The sequence below is a fragment of the Ambystoma mexicanum genome, chromosome 8, assembly GCF_040938575.1.
Source record: "Ambystoma mexicanum isolate Mex_15411 chromosome 8, UKY_AmexF1_1, whole genome shotgun sequence".
Lineage (NCBI taxonomy): Eukaryota > Metazoa > Chordata > Amphibia > Caudata > Ambystomatidae > Ambystoma > Ambystoma mexicanum.
This window is the reverse complement of record NC_090929.1, coordinates 42456961-42484199: the sequence shown is the minus strand read 5'-3', so window position 1 is coordinate 42484199 and position 27239 is coordinate 42456961. Positions and strand designations below refer to the sequence as shown.

General features: G+C 47.7%; 1 protein-coding gene across 2 annotated transcripts in view; it reads right to left on the bottom strand.

The window, feature by feature from the left end:
* Positions 1-27239, bottom strand: part of LOC138471568 (torsin-1A-like) — a 141990-nt gene that overhangs the window by 4151 nt on the left and 110600 nt on the right. For both annotated transcript variants that reach the window (XM_069609230.1, XM_069609229.1), the window contains exon 4: positions 9209-9336. In XM_069609230.1, coding sequence (XP_069465331.1) covers positions 9209-9336 — 128 coding nt within the window. The remainder of the gene's footprint in view (positions 1-9208; positions 9337-27239) is intronic.

Below are 27239 nucleotides of genomic sequence, written 5' to 3'. Positions count from 1 at the left end.
CCAGTGGGCTGGACATCTCTCCGGAGGTGGAGTTTTGTAGGCCTGAGCCTGGAACTCATGCCGGCGCCTTATGTCCAGGGTCACCGAGTACTTGGGATGGTCTGCTCCCCCAGGGGATTTTCTTCAGGATGACCTTACTGATATCCTCGATCAAGGTCCACCAACTGACCCGGTACTGCCGTTCCATATGGCTCTACAGAGGAGGGTGGCGGCAGCTTGGACTGCTCCGGAGAGTTTCCCGGCAGTGGGCAAGTCTTTGCTGCGAAAATACCACCCAGCCAGTAGCGGCCCCTGCTACATGATCAAGCACCCCACTCCGGAGAGTTTGGTGGTACAGGAGGCTGCGGCCCCGGCAAAGCAGGCGTCATATCCTACCATCCCTCCTGATAGGGACGACAAGCGTTTTGACGTGTTTTCTTCAGGGGGTATGGGGTTTCAGGCGGCCAACTCCGTTTTGTGCCTTGTCACGGTTCACGCACACTCTGTGGAACTGTGTTTCCTTAGCAGATGAACATATTCCCGAGGTGGACGAACGGGATGTTTCCTTGCCATGTTTCCTTGCCATGGTTCAGGATGGCAAGGATGCCATGTGTGAGGCCGTTCAGTCGGGTTTGGACATGGCAGATTGCGTCTGCCAGTCCATGGCGGTGAGCACCCTGATACACAGGTTTGCGTGGTTGCGGAAGTCGGGGTTTGCTCCTGATGTGCAGGCCCGGCTCCTCAACATGCCCTTTGACGGGGAACATCTTTTTGGCAGCAAGGCTGACGAGAGCCTTGAGAGGTTGCAGACCTCTAAAGCTGCAGCAAAGTCGTTGGGCGCTGCAGTTTGCCAACCTCCGCCTTTTTGTCCTACGGGACAGCAATGGAGGGGAGGTTCCTTTCATTATTACTCATCCATTGGTAAAGCGAGAGGAGCTGCCAGTCAAAGGGGCCACCGTAGGAGTGCCAGAGGTGGAAAACAAGGTACTCGTGGTGCCAAGGCCGCTTGGGCTGTTGCCTCTTTGCCCTCAGGCAACGCCACAGCTGCTTCAGCTCAGTCATGAGGCCATGTCCCATGGTTTGCCGGTTGGGGGAAGGCTGGCGCAGCATCTTGCAGAGTGGCGCGCCATTACTTCAGATGTGTGGGTTCTCGAGATCATAACCCACGGCTACTGCCTTCCTTTCTGGCAGAGGCCTCAAGACAATCCACCGGGGAATCTCTCTTTGAAGGGTCCGGATCCGCTCCTTGCGCAGGAAATTCAATCCCTGCTGGAGAAAGGCGCCATAGAACTGGTGCCTGTAGCAGAGAGGAACAAGTGATGGTATTCCCCTTATTTTTTGATTTCCAAGAAAGACGGGGTATTGAGACCCATCATGGACTTGCACGGTTTGAACAAGCTCCTCAGGAAGGACAAGTTCAAGATGGTTACTCTTTCTCAAGTCCTCCAGGCCCTTCAACTTCAGGACTGGTTGGTGTCTCGACCTCCAGGACGCTTAATTTCATGTGCCGAAAGCACAAGAAGTACCTGAGGTTCGAGGTTGGTGACTCGCACTTTCAGTTTCGGGTTCTGCAGTTCGGATTGACCTCCGCCCGAGGGTCTTCACCAAGCTCATGGTAGTGGTGGCAGCGCACCTCAGGAAAGGGGGATTCACGTCTACCCCTACCTGGACGATTGGTTGATCCCGAGCAAGTCCTGGATCATCTGTCAGTCACCTGCCACTCCCTCCACAAGCTGGGCTTCTCCCTCAACTTAAAGAAGTCCCATTTGACACCAACTCAGAGGCTCCAGTACATCGGAACAGTGCTCGACACGTCCCTGGGGCAGTGTTTTCCTCCCCAGGTGAGGGCTCATCACATTCAGCAGATGGTGCACAAGTTTCAGCTTGCCCAGAGTCTCCCAGCGTTCGAGTTCTTGAGATTGCTTGGCCTCATGGCATCCTGCATTCTTCTGGTGCCAGAGGCCAGGTTGCGCCTGAGATCTTTGCAGTGGGCACTCAAGCTCCAGTGGTCTCAGTCCTCCGGCAGGATGTCGGACCCTGTTCAGGTGCCGTCCTCGGTCACCCAGGACCTTCTGTGGTGGGCCGTCGAAGACAATCTGATGAAGGGGCTCCATTTTGGCTACCCTGGCCGGAGGTGACGATCGTGACGGACGCATCCCTCACAGGATGGGGAGCTCATGCCAACGAGTTGACAGTCAGCGGTCGTTGGTCTCCGTCAGAGTCCAGACTCCATATCAATCTGTTGGAGCTGAGGGCCATCAGGCTAGCCCTGAAGGCTTTTCTGCCGACTGTGCGAGGGAAGAATGTCCTGATCCTGACAGACAACACGGTGGCCATGCACTACCTCAACAAAAAGGGGGGGGGGCAGGGTCACTTCCTCTGTGCAGGGAGGCGATGCAGCTCTGGTTCAGGGCAATCCAGCAGGAAGTTTCGATCTCGGCAGTTCATCTGGCCGAAGACAAAAACGAGACAGCGGATGCTCTGAGCAGGCAGAGCGCAATCTCTCATGAGTGGGAACTGGCTCAGGAGATTTTCCTGGAGATCTTCGCTATTTGGGGGACCCCTCGAGTGGATCTCTTCACCTCCAGTGTCAACCGGAAGTGCGAGAGGTTCTGCTTGCGGGAATTTCCTCCAAAAGGAGCTTTAGGAGACACGTTTGTGGTTGAGTGGTCATTCCCACTGCTGTACGCGTTTCCTCCAGTCCGCGTCATCCCGCAAGTACTGCGGAGGTTACGGAGGTTCGGTTCCCGGATGATCCTCATTGCTCTGGCGTGGGCCGCAGGACGTGGTACCCGGACCTTCTCGACTTGTCCATCTGCCCTCCACGTCGTCTTCCCTACCGAGACTATCTGCTCTGACGGGAGGGGGGTCAGGTTCTCCATCCAGAGGTCAGATCCCTCAACCTTCACGCTTGTTTTCTGAAAGGTTGAGGTATAAGGATTGGGACCTCCCTGAAGACGTGATGGAGGTGTTGCTCTCGGCCAGACGGCCAGCAACAAATTCCCTGTACCGTTGCCGTTGGTGTAAGTTCTGCGACTGGTGCAGGGTTAATTAAGAATGTGGATCCTTTTGCATGTGACATTCCCATGGTTCTGTCTTTTTTGCTTTCTTTGGCCCACAGGGGCTTGCAAGTGGGTACTGTTAAAGGTACTGTTAAAGGTTACTTTAAGAGCGCGCAAGTGGATGGTAAAGGGAAAAGGGGGGAAAGTGCATGGAAGTGGGGAGAAGTGGAAAGTGTGGAACAGAGGAGAGAAAGGAATAAATGCTGATAAGTAAAATAAAATAGATAAAGGCGATAAACAGTGGGAGTGTATTTGCCTGTTGCAGGGGCAGCTGTGAGGTTCTTCTGGAGTAGCAGTGATGCAGAGTGTATTTGCCTGTTGCAGGGGCAGCTGTGAGGTTCTTCTGGAGTAGCAGTGATGCAGAGTGTGTTTGCCTGTTCCAGGGTCACCTGTGATGTTCTTCGGGAGGAACTGTGATGCAGAGTGTATTTGCCTGTTGCAAGGGCAGCTGTGAGGTTCTTCTGGAGAAGCAGTGATGCAGAGTGTGTTTGCCTGTTACAGGGTCACCTGTGATGTTCTTCGGGAGGAGCTGTGATGCAGAGTGTATGTGCCTGTTGCAGGGGCACCTGTGATGTTCTTCTGGGGGAGCAGTGATGCAGAGTGTATTTGCCTGTTGCAGCGGCAGCTGTGATGCTCTTCTGGAGGAGCAGTGATGCAGAGTGTATTTGCCTGTACAGGGGCAGCCGTGATGCTCTTCTGGAGGAGCTGTGATGCAGAGTGTATTTGCCTGTTGCAGGGGCAGCTGTGATGCTCTTCTGGAGGAGCTGTGATGCAAAGTGTATTTGCCTGTTACAGGGGCAGCTGTGAGGTTCTTGTGGAGGAGCAGTGATGCAGAGTGTATTTGCCTGTTACAGGGGCAGCTGTGATGCTCTTCTGGAGGTGCAGTGATGCAGAGTGTATTTGCCTGTTACAGGGGCACCTGTGATGTTCTTCGGGAGGAGCTGTGATGCAGACTGTATTTGCCTGTTGCAGGGGCAGCAGCGAGGTTCTTCTGAAGGAGCAGTGTTGCAGAGTGTATTTGTCTGTTGCAGGGGCACCTGTGATGCTCTTCTGGAGGAGCATTGATGCAGAGTGTATTTACCTGTTGCAGGGGCAGCTGTGAAGTTCCTGTGGAGGAGCTGTGATGCAGACTGTATTTGCCTGTTGCAGGGGCAGCAGCGAGGTTCTTCTGAAGGAGCAGTGTTGCAGAGTGTATTTGTCTGTTGCAGGGGCACCTGTGATGCTCTTCTGGAGGAGCATTGATGCAGAGTGTATTTACCTTTTGCAGGGGCAGCTGTGAAGTTCTTGTGGAGGAGCTGTGATGCAGAGTGTATTTGCCTGTACAGGGGCAGCCGTGATGTTCCTCTGGAGGAGTAGTGATGCAGTATGTATTTGCCTGTTGCAGGGGAAGCTGTGAGGTTCTTCTGGAGGAGCAGTGATGCAGAGTGTATTTGCCTGTTGAAGGGGCAGCTGTGATGTTCTTCGGGAGCAGCAGTGATGCCGAGTGTATTTGCCTGTTGCAGGGGCACCTGTGATGTTCTTCTGCAGGAGCAGTGATGCAGAGTGTATTTGCCTGTTGCAGGGGCAGCTGTGAAGTTCTTATGGAGGAGCTGTGATGCAGAGTGTATTTGCCTGTTGCAGGGGCACCTGTGATGTTCTTCGGGAGGAGCTGTGATGCAGACTGTATTTGCCTGTTACAGGGGCAGCAGCGAGGTTCTTCTGCAGGAGCAGTGTTGCAGAGTGTATTTGCCTTTTGCAAGGGCAGCTGTGAAGTTCTTGTGGAGGAGCTGTGATGCAGTGTGTATTTGCCTGTTGCAGGGGCAGCTGTGAGGTTCTTCTGGAGGAGCAGTGATGCAGTGTGTATTTGCCTGTTGCAGGGGCAGCTGTGATGCTCTTCTGGAGGAGCAGTGATGCAGTGTGTATTTGCCTGTTGCAGGGGCAGCTGTGAGGTTCTTCTGGAGGAGCAGTGATGCAGAGTGTGTTTGCCTGTTGCAGGGGCAGCTGTGAGGTTCTTCTGCAGGAACAGTGATGCAGAGTGTATTTGCCTGTACAGGGGCAGTTGTGATTTTCCTCTGGAGGAGCAGTGATGCAGAGTGTATTTGCCTGTTGCAGGGGAAGCTGTGAGGTTCTTCTGGAGGAGCAGTGATGCAGAGTGTATTTGCCTGTTGCAGGGGAAGCTGTGAGGTTCTTCTGGAGGAGTGGTGATGCAGAGTGTATTTGCCTGTTACAGGGGCAGCTGTGATGCTCTTCTGGAGGAGCTGTGCTGAACAGTGTATTTGCCTGTTGCAGGGCAGCCATGAGGTTCTTGTGGAGGAGCTGTGATGCAGAGTGTATTTGCCTGTTACCGGGGCAGCTGTGATGCTCTTCTGGAGGAGCAGTGATGCAGAGTGTATTTGCCTGTTGCAGGGGTACCTGTGATGTTCTTCTGCAGGAGCAGTGATGCAGAGTGTATTTGCCTGTTACAGGGGCAGCTTTGAGCTTCTTCTGGAGGAGCAGTGATGCAGAGTGTACGTGCCTGTTGCAGGGGCAGCTGTGATGCTCTTCTGCTGGTGCAGTGATGCAGAGTGTATTTGCCTGTTGAAAGGGTAGCTGTGATGTTCTTCTGGAGGAGCTGTGATGCAGAGTGTATTTGCCTGTTGCAGGGACAGCTGTGAAGTTCTTGTGGAGGATCAGTGATGCAGAGTGTATGTGCCTGTTGCAGGGGCACCTGTGATGTTCTTCTGGAGGAGAAGTGATGCAGAGTGTATTTGCCTGTTGCAGGGGCAGCGGTGATGCTCTTCTGGAGGAGCAGTGATGTAGAGTGTATTTTCCTGTTACAGGGGCAGCCGTGATGCTCTTCTGGAGGAGCTGTGATGCAGAGTGTATTTGCCTGTTGGAGGGGCAGCTGTGATGCTCTTCTGGAGGAGCTGTGATGCAAAGTGTATTTGCCTGTTACAGGGGCAGCTGTGAGGTTCTTGTGGAGGAGCAGTGATGCAGAGTGTATTTGCCTGTTACAGGGGCAGCTGTGATGCTCTTCTGGAGGAGCAGTGATGCAGAGTGTATTTGCCTGTTACAGGGGCACCTGTGATGCTCTTCTGGAGGAGCATTGATGCAGAGTGTATTTACCTGTTGCAGGGGCAGCTGTGAAGTTCTTGTGGAGGAGCTTTGATGCAGAGTGTATTTGCCTGTTGCAGGGGCGGCTATGAAGTTCTTGTGGAGGAGCTGTGATGCAGAGTGTATTTGCCTGTACAGGGGCAGCCGTGATGTTCCTCTGGAGGAGTAGTGATGCAGTGTTTATTCGCCTGTTGCAGGGGAAGCTGTGAGGTTCTTCTGGAGGAGCAGTGATGCAGAGTGTATTTGCCTGTTGAAGGGGCAGCTGTGATGTTCTTCGGGAGCAGCAGTGATGCCGAGTGTATTTGCCTGTTGCAGGGGCACCTGTGATGTTCTTCTGCAGGAGCAGTGATGCAGAGTGTATTCGCCTGTTGCAGGGGCAGCTGTGAAGTTCTTGTGGAGGAGCTGTGATGCAGAGTGTATTTGCCTGTTGCAGGGGCACCTGTGATGTCCTTCGGGAGGAGCTGTGATGCAGACTGTATTTGCCTGTTACAGGGGCAGCAGCAAGGTTCTTCTACAGGAGCAGTGTTGCAGAGTGTATTTGCCTTTTGCAAGGGCAGCTGCGAAGTTGTTGTGGAGGAGCTGTGATGCAGTGTGTATTTGCCTGTTGCAGGGGCAGCTGTGAGGTTCTTCTGGAGGAGCAGTGATGCAGTGTGTATTTGCCTGTTGCAGGGGCAGCTGTGATGCTCTTCTGGAGGAGCAGTGATGCAGTGTGTATTTGCCTGTTGCAGGGGCAGCTGTGAGGTTCTTCTGGAGGAGCAGTGATGCAGAGTGTGTTTGCCTGTTGCAGGGGCAGCTGTGAGGTTCTTCTGCAGGAACAGTGATGCAGAGTGGATTTGTCTGTACAGGGGCAGTTGTGATGTTCCTCGGGAGGAGCAGTGATGCAGAGTGTATTTGCCTGTTGCAGGGGAAGCTGTGAGGTTCTTCTGGAGGAGCAGTGATGTAGAGTGTATTTGCCTGTTGCAGGGGAAGCTGTGAGGTTCTTCTGGAGGAGTGGTGATGCAGAGTTTGTTTGCCTGTTACAGGGGCAGCTGTGATGCTCTTCTGGAGGAGCTGTGATGCACAGTGTATTTGCCTGTTGCAGGGCAGCCATGAGGTTCTTGTGGAGGAGCTGTGATGCAGAGTGTATTTGCCTGTTGCAGGGGCAGCTGTGATGCTCTTCTGGAGGAGCAGTGATGCAGAGTTTATGTGCCTGTTACAGGGGTAGCTGTGATGCTCTTTTGGAGGAGCAGTGATGCAGTGTGTATTTGCCTGTTGCAGGGGCAGCTGTGAGGTTCTTCTGGAGGAGCAGTGATGCAGAGTGTGTTTGCCCGTTGCAGGGGCAGCTATGATGCTCTTCTGGAGGAGCAGTGATGCAGAGTGTATTTGCCTGTTACAGGGGCAGCTGTGATGCTCTTCTGGAGGAGCTGTGATGCAGAGTGTATTTGCCTGTTGCAGGGGCAGCTGTGAGGTTCTTCTGGAGGAGCAGTGATGCAGAGTGTATTTGCCTGTTGCAGGGGCAGCTGTGAGGTCCTTGTTGAGGAGCAGTGATGCAGAGTGTATTTGCCTGTTGCAGGGGCAGCTGTGATGCTCTTCTGGAGGAGCAGTGATGCAGAGTGTATTTGCCTGTTGCAGGGGCAGCAGCGAGGTTCTTCTTCAGGAGCAGTGATGCAGAGTGTATTTGCCTGCTGCAGGGGCAGCTGTGATGGTCTTCTGGGGGAGCTGTGATGCAGAGTGTATTTGCGTGTTGCAGGGGCAGCTGTGATGTTCTTCTGTAGGAGCTGTGATGCAGAGTGCATTTGCCTGTTGCAGGGGCAGCTGTGATTTTCTTCTGCAGGCACAGTGATGCAGAGTGTATTTGCCTGTTACAGGGGCAGCTGTGATGCTCTTCTGGAGGAGCAGTGATGCAGAGTGTATTTGCCTGTTGCAGGGGCACCCGTGAAGTCCTTCTGCAGGAGCAGTATGCAGAGTGTATTTGCCTGTTGCAGGGGCAGCTGTGAGGTTCTTCTGCAGGAGCAGTGATGCAGAGTGTTTTTGCCTGTTGCAAGGGCAGCTGTGATGCTCTTCTGGAGGAGCAGTGATGCAGAGTATATTTGCCTGTTACAGGGGCAGCTGTGATGTTCCTCTGGAGGAGCTGTGATGCAGAGTGTATTTGCCTATTGTAGGGCAGCTGTGCTGTTTTTCTGTAGGAGTGGTGATGCAGAGTGCATTTGCCTGATGCAGTGGCACTGTGATGCTCTTCTGGAGGGGCAGTGATGCAGAGTGTATTTGCCTGTTGCAGGGGCACCTGTGATGTTCTTCTGCAGGAGCAGTGATGCAGAGTGTATTTGCCTGTTGCAAGGGCAGCTGTGAAGTTCTTGTGGAGGAGCTGTGATGCAGAGTGTATTTGCCAGTTGCTTAGGCAGCTGTGATGTTCTTCTGGAGGAGAAGTGATGCAGAGTGTATTTTCCTGTTACAGGGGCAGCTGTGAGGTTCTTCTGGAGGAGCAGTGATGCAGAGTTTATTTGCCTGTTACAGGGGCAGCTGTTAGGTTCTTGTGGAGGAGCAGTGATGCAGAGTGTATTTGCCTGTTACAGGGGCAGCTGTGATGCTCTTCTGGAGGAGCTGTGATGTAAAGTGTATTTGCCTGTTGCAGGGGCAGCTGTCAGGTTCTTGTGGAGGAGCAGTAATGCAGAGTGTATTTGCCTGTTACAGGGGCAGCTGTGAGGTTCTTGTGGAGGAGCAGTGATGCAGAGTGTATTTGCCTGTTACAGGGGCAGCTGTGATGCTCTTCTGGAGGGGCTGTGATGCAAAGTGTATTTGCCTGTTGCAGGGGCAGCTGTCAGGTTCTTGTGGAGGAGCAGTAATGCAGAGTGTATTTGCCTGTTACAGGGGCAGCTGTGATGTTCCTCTGGAGGAGCTGTGATGCAGAGTGTATTTGCCTGTTGTAGGGGCAGCTGTGATGGTCTTCTGGTGGAGCAGTGATGCAGAGTGTATTTGCCTGTTGCAGGGGCAGCTGTGATGCTGTTCTGGAGGATCATTGATGCAGAGTCTATTTGCCTGTTGCCGGGGCAGCTGTGATGCTCTTCTGGAGAAGCGGTGATGCAGAGTGTATTTGTCTGTGCAGGGACACTACTCACTCTTTTGGTTCTTGAAAGCTTCCTCTGCTAGCACTTGCTCCAGGTCCTTTAGCTCGATGTCTTCCCTCCGTTTGCCACGGTTCCAGAAATCCAGGGCCACATGGTTGATTTTATTGGCTCCTACATTGCTGGGGATAGATGTACGGGGACACTTAGGATATTTTCACACATTGCTGGGGATAGATGCACTAGGACACTTAGGATATTTTCACACATTGCGGGGATAGATGCACGAGGACACTTAGTATATTTTCACACATTGCTGGGGATAGATGCACTAGGACACTTAGGATATTTTCACACATTGCTGGGGATAGATGCACGAGGACACTTAGCATATTTTCACACATTGCTGGGGATAGATGTACGGGGACACTTAGTATATTTTCACTCATTGCTGGGGATAGATGCACTAGGACACTTAGGATATTTTCACACATTGCTAGGTTTAGATGCACTAGGACACTTAGGATATTTTCACACTTTGCTGGGGATAGATGCACGAGGACACAGCATATTTTCACACATTGCTGGGGATAGATGTACGGGGACATTTAGTATATGTTCACACATTGCTGGGGATAGATGCACGAGGACACTTAGCATATTTTCACACATTGCTGGGGATAGATGCACTAGGACACTTAGGATATTTTCACACATTGCTGGGGATAGATGCACGAGGACACTTAGCATATTTTCACACATTGCTGGGGATAGATGCACGGGGAAACTTAGGATATTTTCACACATTGCCAGGGATAGATGCACGAGGACACTTAGCATATTTTCACACATTGCTGGGGATAGATGTACGGGGATACTTAGTATATTTTCACACATTGCTGGGGATAGATGCACTAGGACACTTAGGATATTTTGACACATTGCTGGGGATAGATGCACGAGGACACTTAGCATATTTTCACACATTGCTGGGGATAGATGTACGGGGACACTTAGGATATTTTCACTCATTGCTGGAGATAAATGCACGAGGACCCTTAGCATATTTTCACACATTGCTGGGGATAGATGCACAGGGACACTTAGGATATTTTCACACATTGCTGAGGATAGATGCACGGGGACACAGAATATTTTCACACGTTGCTGGGGATAGATGCATGAGGACACTTAGGAAATGTTCACACATTGCTGGGGATAGATGCACGAGGATACTTGGGATATGTTCACACATTGCTGGGGATAGATGCACGAGGACACTTAGGAAATGTTCACACATTGCTGGGGATAGATGCATGAGGACACTTAAGAAATGTTCACACATTGCTGGGGATAGATGCACGAGGACACTTAGGAAATGTTCACACATTGCTGGGGATAGATGCACGAGGATACTTAGGATATTTTCACACATTGCTGGGGATAGATGCACGGGTACACTTAGGATATTTGCACTCACGTTTTTCTTTAAATGTACAGAAGTTGAGGAGAGAAAGGAAGGGGAAAGAGGGAGAGTGAATACCTTACACGATACTGACAGAGAATATCTACAGAGAGACTGACAAGGGGGTAAAGAAGGACAGAGAGAGACAGAGAAAGGGGGGAAATCGATATTCCCCATCTCTAATGCCCAGGCTCCATCGGGGGAGAACGTGTAAGGGGCAAGGAGAGAGACCCAGAGACAGAAAGACAGACAGTAAACTAGACAGAGGGAGACCGAGACAGAGACCGACACTAAAACAGACAGACACAAAGAAATAGTGTGTGCGTGGGGGGGCAGAGCAAGGGGGGTGTGGGGTGTGGGGGGAAGGACCACAGCCTGACTTCGTTGCTAGCCTTTCGGTGAAACCCGAAAACCTTTCTCTTTTTCTTAATTCTTCCTTCCTTATCCACTTAATGTATCAATCTAAGCCCTCTGGCTAATTATTCATTTTGGTTCCTTCTGCGCCCAGATCCAGTGAACTCTGCTCGGCACCCGGTAGGGGTTTCAGAGCTACAAACTAATCAAATACAAAATCAAATATAATCAAAACAGAAAGACCCATGGAGAGAGAGACCGATAAATTGAGCCCCTCCCCCCCCCCTCTCCTCTATTCACAGGCTCCAGAGGGAAAGAAAAGGTGGGAGGGAGAGAGACAATGAGACAGACTGAGACAGCAAAATAGACAGAGAGACACACACACACACACTGCGACACTGAAACAGTCAGGCAGACACAAGAGTTAGACTGTGTATGTGTGTGTGTGCGCGCGAGAGAGAGAGATGGATATAGAAAGAATGATGTGTGTTATAACCCTGGTTATCCTGTGAAGTCTTGCTCTGAATAATGGGACTCCCTTCTGAAGACTACAAAACTTAAATACCACTCGCTTCCCCCTATCTGACTTCTCTGAAAACTTCAGTTTTGAGAACAAGTCTTCTGGGGGATGATTAAACCATAATTATGCTAACAGAATTATCAAAAACGGAGACATTTAGTCAAGGCAAGAATCTATTTTATATTTCTCCATTAACAATAAAATCAAATCGACAATGCGATCACAGAGGAACAGTAAACACTCAATGAAAATCACCATCATTCTCCATCCACAATAAATATAATTAAAACAGACACTTAAGTCAGCTCCAATGTCAATGAAGTACTCGAGACCTCTAATGTCCTGTATGGTGCATGACGTACAGTCTCGACGTTACAGCTCTGCTTGTAAACTCTGCTAAGTTGTATGTGAATTTGGAGTCCTCAGAGTTTAGCATAGCCGACATAGATCCCCTTGACTGTCCTAATGCAATGAACCTGGAAGTCTGGTTTTACCATTCCTTCCTTTCCTTATTTTATTGCGAGACATTTAGTCAACGATCATTTGTTTTATCTACTTCCTTCTCAAAGGATGCTTTACCATGCGCTTCTATCTACTTCCCTCTCAAAGGGTGCTTTACCACGTGCTTCTATCTACTTCCTTCTCAAAGGATGCTTTACCATGCGCTTCTATCTACTTCCTTCTCAAAGGGTGCTTTGCCATGTGCTTCTATCTACTTCCTTCTCAAAGGATGCTTTACCACGTGCTTCTATCTACTTCCCTCTCAAAGGATGCTTTACCACGTGCTTCTATCTACTTCCTTCCCAAAGGATGCTTTACCACGTGCTTCTATCTACTTCCTTCTCAAAGGATGCTTTACCACATGCTTCTATCTACTTCCTTCTCAAAGGATGCTTTACCACGTGCTTCTATCTACTTCCTTCTCAAAGGATGCTTTACCACGTGCTTCTATCTACTTCCTTCTCGAAGGATGCTTTACCATGCGCTTCTATCTACTTCCTTCTCAAAGGATGCTTTACCACGTGCTTCTATGTACTTCCTTTTTACCACGTGCTTCTATCTACTTCCTTCTCAAAGGATGCTTTACCACGTGCTTCTATCTACTTCCTTCTCAAAGGATGCTTTACCACATGCTTCTATCTACTTCCTTCTCAAAGGATGCTTTACCACGTGCTTCTATCTACTTCCTTCTCAAAGGATGCTTTACCACGTGCTTCTATCTACTTCCTTCTCAAAGGGTGCTTTACCATGCGCTTCTATCTACTTCCTTCTCAAAGGATGCTTTACCACGTGCTTCTATCTACTTCCCTCTCAAAGGATGCTTTACCACGTACTTCTATCTACTTCCTTCCCAAAGGATGTTTTACCACGTGCTTCTATCTACTTCCTTCTCAAAGGATGCTTTACCACATGCTTCTATCTACTTCCTTCTCAAAGGATGCTTTACCACGTGCTTCTATCTACTTCCTTCTCAAAGGATGCTTTACCATGCGCTTCTATCTACTTCCTTCTCAAAGGATGCTTTACCACGTGCTTCTATGTACTTCCTTCTCAAAGGGTGCTTTACCATGTGCTTCTATCTACTTCCTTCTCAAAGGGTGCTTTACCATGTTCTATCTACTTCCTTCTCAAAGGATGCTTTACCATGTGCTTCTATCTACTTCCTTCCCAAAGGATGCTTTACCACGTGCTTCTATCTACTTCCTTCTCAAAGGATGCTTTACCATGCACTTCTATCTACTTCCTTCTCAAAGGATGCTTTACCACGTGCTTCTATCTACTTGCCTCTCAAAGGATGCTTTACCACGTGCTTCTATGTTTCTCAAAGGATGCTTTACCATGTTCTATCTACTTCCTTCTCAATGGATGCTTTACCATGTGCTTCTTCCTTCTCAAAGGATGCTTTACCATGCGCTTCTATCTACTTTCTTCTCAAAGGATGCTTTACCACGTGCTTCTATCTACTTGCCTCTCAAAGGATGCTTTACCATGTTCTATCTACTTCTCAAAGGATGCTTTGCCATGTGCTTCTATCTACTTCCTTCTCAAAGGATGCTTTACCACGTGCTTCTATCTACTTCCTTCTCAAAGGGTGCTTTACCACGCGCTTCTATCTACTTCCTTCTCAAAGGATGCTTTACCACGCGCTTCTATCTACTTCCCTCTCAAAGGATGCTTTACCACGCGCTTCTATCTACTTCCTTCCCAAAGGATGCTTTACCACGCGCTTCTATCTACTTCCTTCTCAAAGGATGCTTTACCACGTGCTTCTATCTACTTCCTTCGCAAAGGATGCATTACCACGTGCTTCTATCTACTTCCTTCTCAAAGGATGCTTTACCACGTGCTTCTATCTACTTCCTTCTCAAAGGATGCTTTACCACGTGCTTCTATCTACTTCCTTCTCAAAGGATGCTTTACCACGTGCTTCTATCTACTTCCTTCTCAAAGGATGCTTTACCACATGCTTCTATCTACTTCCTTCTCAAAGGATGCTTTACCACGTGCTTCTATCTACTTCCTTCTCAAAGGATGCTTTACCACGTGCTTCTATCTACTTCCTTCTCAAAGGGTGCTTTACCACGCGCTTCTATCTACTTCCTTCTCAAAGGATGCTTTACCATGCGCTTCTATCTACTTCCTTCTCAAAGGATGCTTTACCACGTGCTTCTATCTACTTCCTTCTCAAAGGATGCTTTACCACGTGCTTCTATCTACTTCCTTCTCAAAGGGTGCTTTACCACGTGCTTCTATCTACTTCCTTCTCAAAGGATGCTTTACCACGTGCTTCTATCTACTTCCTTCTCAAAGGATGCTTTACCACGTGCTTCTATCTACTTCCTTCTCAAAGGATGCTTTACCACGTGCTTCTATCTACTTCCTTCTCAAAGGATGCTTTACCACGTGCTTCTATCTACTTCCTTCTCAAAGGGTGCTTTACCACGCGCTTCTATCTACTTCCTTCTCAAAGGATGCTTTACCACGCGCTTCTATCTACTTCCTTCTCAAAGGATGCTTTACCACGTGCTTCTATCTACTTCCTTCTCAAAGGATGCTTTACCACATGCTTCTATCTACTTCCTTCTCAAAGGGTGCTTTACCATGCGCTTCCATCTACTTCCTTCTCAAAGGATGCTTTACCACGTGCTTCTATGTACTTCCTTCTCAAAGGGTGCTTTACCATGTGCTTCTATCTACTTCCTTCTCAAAGGGTGCTTTACCATGTTCTATCTACTTCCTTCTCAAAGGATGCTTTACCATGTGCTTCTATCTACTTCCTTCCCAAAGGATGCTTTACCACGTGCTTCTGTCTACTTCCTTCTCAAAGGATGCTTTACCACGTGCTTCTATCTACTTCCTTCTCAAAGGATGCTTTACCACGTGCTTCTATCTACTTCCTTCTCAAAGGATGCTTTACCACGTGCTTCTATCTACTTCCTTCTCAAAGGATGCTTTACCACATGCTTCTATCTACGTCCTTCTCAAAGGATGCTTTACCACGTGCTTCTATCTACTTCCTTCTCAAAGGATGCTTTACCACGTGCTTCTATCTACTTCCTTCTCAAAGGATGCTTTACCACGCGCTTCTATCTACTTCCTTCTCAAAGGATGCTTTACCATGCGCTTCTATCTACTTCCTTCTCAAAGGATGCTTTACCACGTGCTTCTATCTACTTCCTTCTGAAAGAAGCGCATGGTAAAGCATCCTTTCAGAAGGAAGTAGATAGAAGCACGTGGTAAAGCATCCTTTGGGAAGGAAGTAGATAGAAGCGCATGGTAAAGCATCCTATCTACTTCCTTCTCAAAGGATGCTTTACCACGTGCTTCTATGTACTTCCTTTTTACCACGTGCTTCTATCTACTTCCTTCTCAAAGGATGCTTTACCACATGCTTCTATCTACCTCCTTCTCAAAGGATGCTTTACCATGCGCTTCTATCTACTTCCTTCTCAAAGGATGCTTTACCACGTGCTTCTATGTACTTCCTTCTCAAAGGGTGCTTTACCATGTGCTTCTATCTACTTCCTTCTCAAAGGGTGCTTTACCATGTTCTATCTACTTCCTTCTCAAAGGATGCTTTACCATGTGCTTCTATCTACTTCCTTCCCAAAGGATGCTTTACCACGTGCTTCTATCTACTTCCTTCTCAAAGGATGCTTTACCATGCGCTTCTATCTACTTCCTTCTCAAAGGATGCTTTACCACGTGCTTCTATCTACTTGCCTCTCAAAGGATGCTTTACCACGTGCTTCTATGTTTCTCAAAGGATGCTTTACCATGTTCTATCTACTTCCTTCTCAATGGATGCTTTGCCATGTGCTTCTTCCTTCTCAAAGGATGCTTTACCATGCGCTTCTATCTACTTTCTTCTCAAAGGATGCTTTACCACGTGCTTCTATCTACTTGCCTCTCAAAGGATGCTTTACCATGTTCTATCTACTTCTCAAAGGATGCTTTGCCATGTGCTTCTATCTTCTTCCTTCTCGAAGGATGCTTTACCATGTGTGTCTATCTACTTCCTTCTCTAAGGGTGCTTTACCATGTGCTTCTATCTACTTCCTTCTCAAAGGATGCTTTACCACGTGCTTCTATCTACTTCCCTCTCAAAGGATGCTTTGCCATGTGCTTATATCTTCTTCCTTCTCAAAGGATGCTTTACCATGTGCTTCTATCTACTTCCTTCTCAAAGGATGCTTTACCATGCATTTCTATCTTCTTCCTTCTCAAAGGATGCTTTACCATGTGTGTATCTACTTCCTTCTCTAAGGGTGCTTTACCATGTGCTTCTATCTACTTCCTTCTCAAAGGATGTTTTACCATGGGCTTCTATCTACTTCCTTCTCAAAGGTTGCTTTACCATGTGTGTATCTACTTCCTTCTCAAAGGATGCTTTACCATGTGCTTCTATCTACTTCCTTCTCAAAGGATGCTTTGCCACGTGCTTCTATCTACTGCCTTCTCAAAGGATGCTTTACCATGTGCTTCTATCTACTTCCTTCTCAAAGAATGCTTTGCCATGTGCTTCTATCTTCTTCCTCCTCAAAGGATGCTTTACCATGTGTGTCTATCTACTTCCTTCTCAAAGGATGCTTTACCACGTGCTTCTATCTACTTGCCTCTCAAAGGATGCTTTACCATGTTCTATCTACTTCTCAAAGGATGCTTTGCCATGTGCTTCTATCTTCTTCCTTCTCGAAGGATGCTTTACCATGTGTGTCTATCTACTTCCTTCTCTAAGGGTGCTTTACCATGTGCTTCTATCTACTTCCTTCTCAAAGGATGCTTTACCACGTGCTTCTATCTACTTCCCTCTCAAAGGATGCTTTGCCATGTGCTTATATCTTCTTCCTTCTCAAAGGATGCTTTACCATGTGCTTCTATCTACTTCCTTCTCAAAGGATGCTTTACCATGCATTTCTATCTTCTTCCTTCTCAAAGGATGCTTTACCATGTGTGTATCTACTTCCTTCTCTAAGGGTGCTTTACCATGTGCTTCTATCTACTTCCTTCTCAAAGGATGTTTTACCATGGGCTTCTATCTACTTCCTTCTCAAAGGTTGCTTTACCATGTGTGTATCTACTTCCTTCTCAAAGGATGCTTTACCATGTGCTTCTATCTACTTCCTTCTCAAAGGATGCTTTGCCACGTGCTTCTATCTACTGCCTTCTCAAAGGATGCTTTACCATGTGCTTCTATCTACTTCCTTCTCAAAGAATGCTTTGCCATGTGCTTCTATCTTCTTCCTCCTCAAAGGATGCTTTACCATGTGTGTCTATCTACTTCATTCTCTAAGGATGCTTTACGATGCGCTTCTATCTACTTCCTTCTCAAAGGTTGCTTTACCAAGTGCTTCTATCTACCTCCTTCTCAAAAGGTGCTTTACCATGTGCTTCTATCTACTTCCTTCTCAAAGGATGCATTACCATGTGCTTCTTTCTACTTCCTTCTCAAAGGATGCTTTACCATGCGCTTCTTTCTACTTCCTCTCAAAGGATGCTTTACCATGCGCTTCTTTCTACTTCCTTCTCAAAGGGTGCTTTACCATGCGCTTCTTTCTACTTCCTCTCAAAGGATGCTTTACCATGCGCTTCTTTCTACTTCCTTCTCAAAGGATGCTTTACCATGCGCTTCTTTCTACTTCCTCTCAAAGGATGCTTTACCATGCGCTTCTTTCTACTTCCTTCTCAAAGGATGCTTTACCATGCGCTTCTTTCTACTTCCTTCTCAAAGGGTGCTTTACCATGCGCTTCTATCTACTTCCTTCTCAAAGGATGCTTTACCAACGGCTTCTACTTCCTTCTCAAAGGATGCTTTACCATTTGCTTCTACCTACTTCCTTCTCTAAGGATGCTTTACCACATGCTTCTACTTCCTTCTCAAAGGATGCTTTACCATGCACTTCTACCTACTTCCTTCTCAAAGGATGCTTTATCATGCGCTTCTATCTACTTCCTTCTCAAAGGGTGCGTTACCATGTGCTTCTATCTGCTTCCTTCTCAAAGGATGCTTTACCACGTGCTTCTATCTACTTCCCTCTCAAAGGATGCTTTACCACGTGCTTCTATGTTTCTCAAAGGATGCTTTACCATGTGCTTCTATCTACTGCCTTCTCAAAGGATGCTTTATCATGCGCTGCTTTCTAACAAGTGGGGCGTGAAGCTAATGTAGTTGGGCCCACTGCAGTGACATTAACATCTGTAAATACTCACACAGCGCTGCTGAGTGGGCACTTGCAGATTTTGGGTGGGCCTTGCACGCTCAGGCCCTACCCTGTCTACACCTCTGCATTATGAGCACATTTGCATTTGTAAGTTGTTAACAAATGTATACTCATTCAACTCTTTGTTCCGTCACTAGACGACCATGAAGGTTTCAAGAATCACAAATTGATCATTTTGAAATATCTATTAAAAATCAGTTTGGTTGAACTTATTCCTAAACATTACTATTCACTAAATGAAGTAATTCATCAATGCTTTACTGTTCTACTCAATAATGTGATTAGCATTTTCTACTGTATAACCCACTAAATATCAGCATTAGTTTCCAAAATAATGATGTCATTCTGAATTGTTTTAGAAAAAACGTTCTTGCTAGTTGCTCTTAGACACAAAACCTAACCTTACTTGTTTCATATAAAAGCAAAGCTCAAAGCTACATTTTATTATGCTCACAATATGGTTTCTGTAAAGGATGTGCGGGTGCTACTCTACACATGGTCTGGTTATGTCAGATAGTTCAGGTGTTCTGAGATGAAGTTTCTCGTGTATAAATCTTGTGGCGGGTCCTTCTTTTCCTCGTGCACCACTGATTTGTGTGTTGGGTCTGTTTCCTGCTAGTATCAATTTGTCTAAGGGTAATGTGGCAGGTTGGAAGAAGGAGCTGGACACCCGGTGGACATTTTAAGGATTCTATTATTTTAAACTATAAGAAAAAGGCCCATCTTTCCCCATCGCTAAAGGGATTACCCAGCCTATCTAATGAAACTAAAGGTGCTCGCCTGTCGCTAGGAAGTCCACAAAACAAAAATCTCCTCGTTCCAAATCTAGTTCTACCTAACCCTACCACTAATATGAACAACTCAAAATTAGGCTAAAAGAATATCTCTCTTCTCCTGGTCTTGTCTTGTTTCCTGGTACATTTGTTATAGAAATATCTCTAGTCAAAGAATGTACATTTCCTAACATAATCTTCCTTGATATCCTCTTGTTATTTCCTTCATGAGGGTTGCAAAGCCAAGAGTTCAGGAATTCGTCTATCTGGGGGTCTGATTTTCTTCCACAGTAACGCCTAACCCACACACAGAAAATTAAGATGAGCCAATCCCTTGGGGGCTTGTGACGTTTTACGGCTATGTGCCAAGGCCAACCTCTTGGCATTAGCATGGAGGTCTATGAGGCCCAGAGCAAGACCGGTACAACGTATGGTGCCTCCATTTTATTACAGACATCAGCACTTTTTCCTCCTTGTATGATTTTACCTGCTACACAAACAAATGCATACAAGCCTTTGCTAAACCGTAGAGTTCGAGATCAGTGCGAGTCTATAGAACTCCAGGTTAATGCTTATAGTCAGGTGATACATTAGAGCCCTACCTTACTTGAGTCACCGAAAATCTGACAGGTTGCTGATTACAAGAGCCAGATTTTACTGTCTGAGGATGGGAAAACACGGTCAGCTGGCATGGCGTCCCTGATACTTCGGGGTGTCTTTTATGTGAGGAACCCGTTGAAGACGTTCTACATCTGGTGCTGTCTTGTCCTGCTTACCAACACAGCAGACAGGTCACAATTCTTACTGTCCTCCGGGATTTTAATTTTACACAATGTCGTCCTGCCTTATTGTCTTTTCTTTGCCTGACTCCCTATATGTATCGTGGACTTTCTCACGTTTATTTAAAGAAGGCCATGTTTGTCAGAAAAGTCGTTATTGTAATCAGCTGTGCATTGATATGTTTTCCCTGGTTGACTAACAAATGTTTCTATATTTGACTGTAATTGGCAGCTTGTGCACTTTTATATTATGTGATGCTCATTTTGTTATCATTGTTATTTGGATGTTGTAGTTTTAATTTGTGTGTTTGTTTAATGGATTTCTATCAAAATAATCATGTTTGATGATAATGATATTGTATCTTGCTTGCTTAACACTTTTAACTCACAACCCTTTTTACTTGCCTGTATGCCATGTTCTCTCCACTCTCCCACTTTGAGCTCGTGGGGCCTGACCCCTTCCTCTGGAATTTGTTTTCCAGTGTCTTTAAATTTGCCAGCCAAGGTTATTTGTTAAGTTTTTAATGGGTCCTTCATATCCCCAGTGAACTTGTTTTATTGTTTGTATTTCGTCCTTATGACTGGGACGAGTTTTTCTCTTCATATAATGTTGCCCCAGTGGCCTCCCTCCTTTCCCGTTCTCCCCAGTACCTTCTTGTATGCAGGGGAACGTTGCAGGACCCTGCAGTTGCTTGGGTAGCCAACTGCGTAGTCTGGCAACGCCACAGTTATTTTATTCCATATATATATATATATATATATATATATATATATATATATATATATATATATATATATATATATATATATATATATATATATGGAAAAAGAACGCTGAGGAGTGGCAGGATCGCACTCCAAGATCTAGAGCAAGCAAATAATCAAAAGAAACTGTGAAAAAATAACACAGAACTTTATTAAATCAAAAAAGTATTGACCATAAGTAGGGTACAGAGGGACCAAAATTGACACGTTTCGCTTTACCGGAGTGCTTGTTCACACGGTGTATATGAGATACATTACTCACCGTAATCATATTTCTGATGCTTGTATCTGCTTAGATTCACATGCTGTGCATAGGCCGACATCTAGTGGAAGCTGCGGAGTATTAGTTTGTTTTTCGGAAAACGAAAATGGGCGTCGACACAGGGCGTGCCAGTAATACTATCCCTAGTGTGACGTCCACTGTACCCATGATCCCTCACGCGTCTAGGATCCCCAGATTGTGTTTTTCCTGACATGAGGTAGCATGAGGAGTAGCGTGAGTACAGATAATCCAAGCAGATAGGTAGAAAGGTAGGACTACAAGCAACCATGCGCCTTCTCTCAGAGGGGAGGAAGGGTGGGTCGCATGTGAATCTAAGCAGATACAAGCATCAGAAATACGATTACGGTGAGTAATGTATCTCTTCTGAGGCTTGTGGAATCTGCTTAGATCACATGCTGTGCATAGATTAGCGAGCAGTACCTGAAGAAGGAGGTGGGGTGTGAGAAGGGTCATGAGCAAATAAATGTCTTAGAACCGCTTGTCCCACTTGAGTATCTGTCTTGGAATGAGTGTCAATGCAGTAGTGCTGAGTAAAAGTGTGAATAGAGCTCCAAGTAGCTGCTTTGCAAATGGTGTCAAGGGGTACATTTGCAATGAAAGCCAGAGTGGCCCCAATACCTCTTGTAGAGTGGGCCCTAGGCGTGAAAGGCAGAGTCTTTTCAGCGAGTGAGTAACACAGCTGGATACAGTTAACAATCCACTTAGAGATGGCACCCTTAGAGACGCGATCCCCCTCTCTGCCTGTAGCTACGGAGACAAACAGCTGATCTGTTTTTCGTAACGGTCTGGTCTTGTTTACATAGTAGAGGACCGCCCTACGCATATCTAGTGTGTGTAGTTTCACCTCAGCCGAGCTTTGTGGGTTTTGGAAGAAAGCCGGAAGCTCGATGGACTGGTTTACGTGGAATTTAGAGATAAATTTAGGTGAGAACCTAGGGTGTGTGCGTAAAACCAGTTTGTCCTTGTGGACAGTAAAGAAGGGATCCTGCACTGACAGAGCCTGGATTTCACTGACCCTTCTTATAGAAGTAATGGCTACTAAGAAGGCTGTTTTATAAGTCAGATGTTTGAGACTACTTTTATGCATGGGCTCGAAGGGCGGGCCCATGAGTTTAGATAGCACCACGTTCAGGTCCCATCCTGGTGGTGGGTTGGAAATTGGAGGATGAAGTCTCTTTACTCCTTCCATGAAAGCTTTAACCACTGGTATTTTCCACCACGATACCTTGTTATGGGAGGTGGTGTAGGCTGATAGAGCTGCCAGGTGCACCTTGAGTGAGTTAAAAACCAGACCTGCATCTAGCAGGTGGAGCATGTATGTAACAATAGTGGAAGGAGTGCATTCAATTGGGTTGATTTGTTTATTCTGGCACCAAATAACAAATCTCCTCCATTTGTCAAAGTAGCAGTGCCTTGTGTTTGGTTTCCTAGATTCTTTTAGGATGTCCATACATCTTTGTGGTAGATTGAGATGTCCAAACTCTATGACCTCAGGAGCCATGCTGCGAGGTTCATTGAGTAGGGTTGAGGATGCACTGTTTGACCCTGGTGCTGGGACAGAAGGTTGTACCAGGTTGGAAGTCTGATGGGTTCGCACACCGCCATCCTGCGTAAGTGTGGGAACCAAGGTTGTCTTGCCCACATGGGAGCAATTAGGACGAGCGTCATCGACTCTCTGTTCATCTTGTTGACCACCTTCCTGATGAGAGGAGTTGGTGGAAAAGCGTACGCAAACATCCCTGACCAGTTCATCCACAGGGCGTTCCCCTGAGAGTCTGGTTGGGGGAACCTGGATGCAAATCCTGGGCATTGTCTGTTTTCGCTTGTGGCGAATAAGTCTATAGTGGGGCAACCCCACTGAGAGAAGATGTCTTCTACGACCTCTTTGTGTAGAACCCATTCGTGTTCCTCTGGGAGGGAGTCTCTGCTTAAAGCATCCGCTAGGGAATTGAGTTCCCCTGGAACATGTTGTGCTGACAGGAAGATGTTCCGTCTGAGTGCCCATATCCAGATTTTCTGGGCAAGCTTGGACAGATTTGGTGAACGAGTCCCTCCTTGCTTGTTCAGGTAGAACATGGCTGTTGTGCTGTCCGTCCGGATTTGCACTGCCAGGTTGAGCAGGTAGGGCTCGAATGCTAGAAGTGCTTTGAATACTGCCCGAAGTTCTAGCAGGTTGATGTGGTTCCTGGCTACTGAGGGAGACCAGAGACCTTGGGCTGTGTGGAGGAGATGGTGAGCTCCCCACCCAGTGAGGCATGCATCGGTAGTGACTATTGCCTGTACCTCGGGATCGTGAAAAGGTTTCCCCTGAGCAAGATTTAATCTTGTCCACCAGTGAAGGCTTTGTACCAATGTTGGCGAAACGACCACTAGATCGTCCCACTGACCCCTTGCCTGAGACAACTGTTTCGCCAACCATTCCTGCATGGGACGCATGCGCAGTCGCGTGTGGGGGACCAGGTAAATGCATGAAGCCAACATGCCCAGCAAACGCATTGCCCTGCGTACCGTTATTTGGCGACCGGCCTGATATTGCGGAATTTGCAGTAGTATATTCCGAATTCTTTCCTCTGAAGGAAACGTTAACCCTCTTGGAGTATCCAGGATAGCTCCTAGGAACTGTTTGGAGGTGCTTGGCACTAGGCTTGATTTCTTCTCGTTGATTGAGAAGCCTAATTCGTGAAGGAGGTCGATAGTCCTTTGAATGTTTGTCCTGCAAATCACTGGGGTTTCCCCCGTTATGAGCCAGTCGTCCAGATAAGGGTATACTGGGATAGCTTTCCTGCGTAGGTGTGCAGCCGCCACCGCCAGTACCTTGGTGAATACCCTTGGTGCCGAAGCTATCCCGAAGGGCAGCACTTTGAACTGATAGTGTTGGCTGTCCACCTTGAAGCGTAGGTACTTTCTGTGCGCTGGGAGCATGGAAATATGAAAATAGGCATCTTTCATATCCAAAGTTGCCATGTAATCTCCCTTTTTTAGGAGGGGGATTACCTCTTGTAGTGTAGTCATACGAAACTTTTGGGGCTTGACATACTTGTTGGCAGGCCGCAAGTCCAATACTGGGCGCATTGTTAAGTCTTTCTTTGGAACAAGGAAGTAAGTTGAATAAATACCCTTGTTTACCTGGTGGCTTGGGACGATTTCTATCGCGTCCTTTTGGAGCAGATTGTAGATCTCCTCGAGGAGGATCTTCTGATGCTCTAAAGAGTGGACTTTTTGTCTTGGAGGATGGTTTCGGGGACGTTGCAGTAGTTCTATACAGTACCCATTGGATACCGTTGACAGCACCCACCTGTCGGATGTTATCCCTTCCCATGCCTGGGTGAAGCTGGATATTCGTCCCCCTACTGGGGTTGTATGGGAAGGGACCCTGAAATGAGCGTCACTGCTTTGGTGGAGGCGTGCCGCCTCCTTTACTGGGGCTGCCTCTGCCTCTACCACGTCCTCTTCTACTAGCCCTACCATACCCCTGGGTAGACTGTTGTGAGTTGGTGTTCCACTGTGTACCCTGGGTGTGGGAATAGCTATTTCCTCTATTGGAATTTTGGCCGCGGGGGCGACGAAAATTGCCGTTCCCTCTTTGGTTAGGTGGTTTTGTAGTTAACTGGCCAAGGGATTTGAGGGTGTCGAATTCCTCCTTAGCGTTTTTTAGAGCGTCCTCGACTGCCTTACCAAACAGGAGATCACTTTCCACTGGTTTGTCTAAGAGTGCAGCTTGTGTTTCTGCTTTGAATCCCGACTGCCTCAACCAAGCATGTCTTTTGATGACAGTCCCCTCTGCTATAATTCTACCCGCATTGTCTGCGGCGTCCAAAGTTGCTTTTAAAATGCAGCCTGAGACGTTTCTTCCCTCTGCACAAATGCGAGATAGCTGGCTCTTAAGGGGTTCGGGAGCGGAATCTATTAGTGCTGCCACTTCTTCCCACTGATGGCAGTTGTAGCTGGCCAACAGTGTGGTGGAATTCGCGATTCTGGTTTGGTAGGCTGCCGTGGAAGCTACTTTTCTACCAAAACCATAGAGTTTCTTACTTTCCTTGTCGGGGGGAGCCTCAGAGGAAGATAATGGGGTTCCAGCTCTCTTGCGGGTGTTAGTTACGACTAGAGAGTCTGGCTTAAGTTGACCTCTAATATATAGAGGGTCCGACTGGGCTGCTTTAAACAGCTTCTCTACTCTCGGGTTTACAGGTCTTGTCAGGTTTGGGTTGATAAGGGATGGTGCTATTCTGCGTTGAATAGATTTCAGGATGGGAATGGTCTGGGCTACTGTCTTCCTTTCCCCTATTAGTTCCTCCGCGAAGTCCCTCTCTTCTTGGACACCTTGTGTGTCTATGTGGAAGTGGTTAGCTGCCCGAGAGAGCAGTTCATTCAGGAGGGGCTGATTATCTATTGGGGAATCAGACACTGGGGCTTCCCTTTCGACTGGTGAGTCCATTCTGAAAATATCTGGGCTATTTTCTGGCTCATCCTCGTCTTCGTCCTCCCCGTAATAATCTGACACTGCGAGATCTTCTGGCGTCTCAAATTCTTGACCCTCTATAAGGGAAGAGTCTCCTTGGCCTGTAGGGAAAAGGCAAGAATAGGGTTGGACCTCAAAGGGGTCTGAAGCCCTTAATGGTGTCTCGACCCGGGGCCTTTTATTTGAAGGGATAGGGTCCCTTGAACCTGAGGGAGAAGATTCCTGAGGGTTTAAAGCTAGGAGTTGGTCAGGGTGTCTTTCGAAGAAATTTGCCAAGGAAGACATCCTTGACATTACTCTGTCAATGTCCTCGCATGACCAGAGTTTGGAGCTTGGGGTGACCTTGCTGGAACTTTCTATAGACTGTCCCTGAGAAGACTTGGACGGGGAAGTCAGTTCTCTTGTTGTGGAGGATTGCATGGGTTGTTTCCGTTGCTGCTTACCCCCTTCCCCGTGGGTGGAAGTGTGTTTACCATTTCCCTTATCTTTCGACGCCTGGCGTCGAGGATCGGAGGTGGAATGCCTGTGTTTCGAACTAGGCTTCGAAACTGGGCCCTCCTTACTCCCAAGTGATGTACCCTTTTCCTGGGGTGCAGGCTGGGGATGGAAGTCGTGTTCGTCTCCGGACGAGTGATCTTCCGTGATGTTAATGGGCGAGGCACTATGTGCAAGTGTGGAGGCTTGCCTGACGTCGTGCGGCGACCTCGACCGGGATCACCCAGAGGACGTCCTTTCGGACCGCTCCTTCTGTGCCTCTTTTCGAGGTTTCGACGACGTCGAATCTCGGGTGGCTTTTTTGTGTTTAGCGTGTGTATGTGTAACGCTTTTGTCGCCGGGGGACTTCCCCATAGTCGCCGGGACGGACGACCTTCCGAGGCCGGGGACGTGCGTTAGGCTGTCTTTCGACGCCTTGGTGCCCTCGCCGTCCGAAAGTCCGGCGTTGCTGCCGTCGCTGAAGGTACCCTCCGCCTCCATAGCTGCTAGCTTGGCGTGGTGGGCCCAACGCTTGGTGGAGCGGTCCTTAAGAGTTTTGGTCTTAAACCTACTACAGGCCCTGCAACCCGCCTCGGGGTGGTCTCTGGGCAGGCAAAGATTGCACGTAGCGTGCTTATCTACCCAAGGGTATTTCTTATTACACTTGGGACAAAACTGAAAGGGCGTACCCTCCATACGCGCCTGTGGGCAGCGGGCAAGTGTGTGTAGGTAAGAAGGTGTCTATATGATTATATATATAACCGAGTGTGGAAGTGTACCACCCCCCACTCTCCCTACTTGTAGGGCCGAGGCCAGCGGCCCAGGCCCGAGCCGAGGCGGAAGCCTCAAGGCCCAATCCGTCGGGTATTCGACGTTGATCTCCTCCCCGTTTCGGCATCGAGATGTTGATCGACGTAAGGGTGACAAAACGGGGCAAATTAGAATTAGTTTTGAGTGCAAATATGGCAAAGCCAGGGAACTCCGATGAAGTGCTTCCGACCAGAATGGCGGAAAAAAACAATCTGGGGATCCTAGACGCGTGAGGGATCATGGGTACAGTGGACGTCACACTAGGGATAGTATTACTGGCACGCCCTGTGTCGACGCCCATTTTCGATTTTCGAAAAACAAACTGTAATACTCCGCAGCTTCCACTAGATGTCGGCCTATGCACAGCATGTGATCTAAGCAGATTCCACAAGCCTCAGAAATATATATACATGCTATTGCAAATAAATCCTTTGTGCATCCTATCACGCAAACCGAGCAAATGATATGTAATTCTATCAATTGTGATACTACCTTCGTTGTTTATGTGCTCTCTTGCCCGTGTTTGCGCTGGTATGTCGGAAGCACCACATGTAAATTGAAATTGAGAATTCTGCAACATTTAAGAGCTATTAAGAATTCTGATCCGACATACCCCATGGCAAAACATTTTAAATCTGACCATAATAATGATGTGAAAATGTTAACATTCTTTGCTGTGGC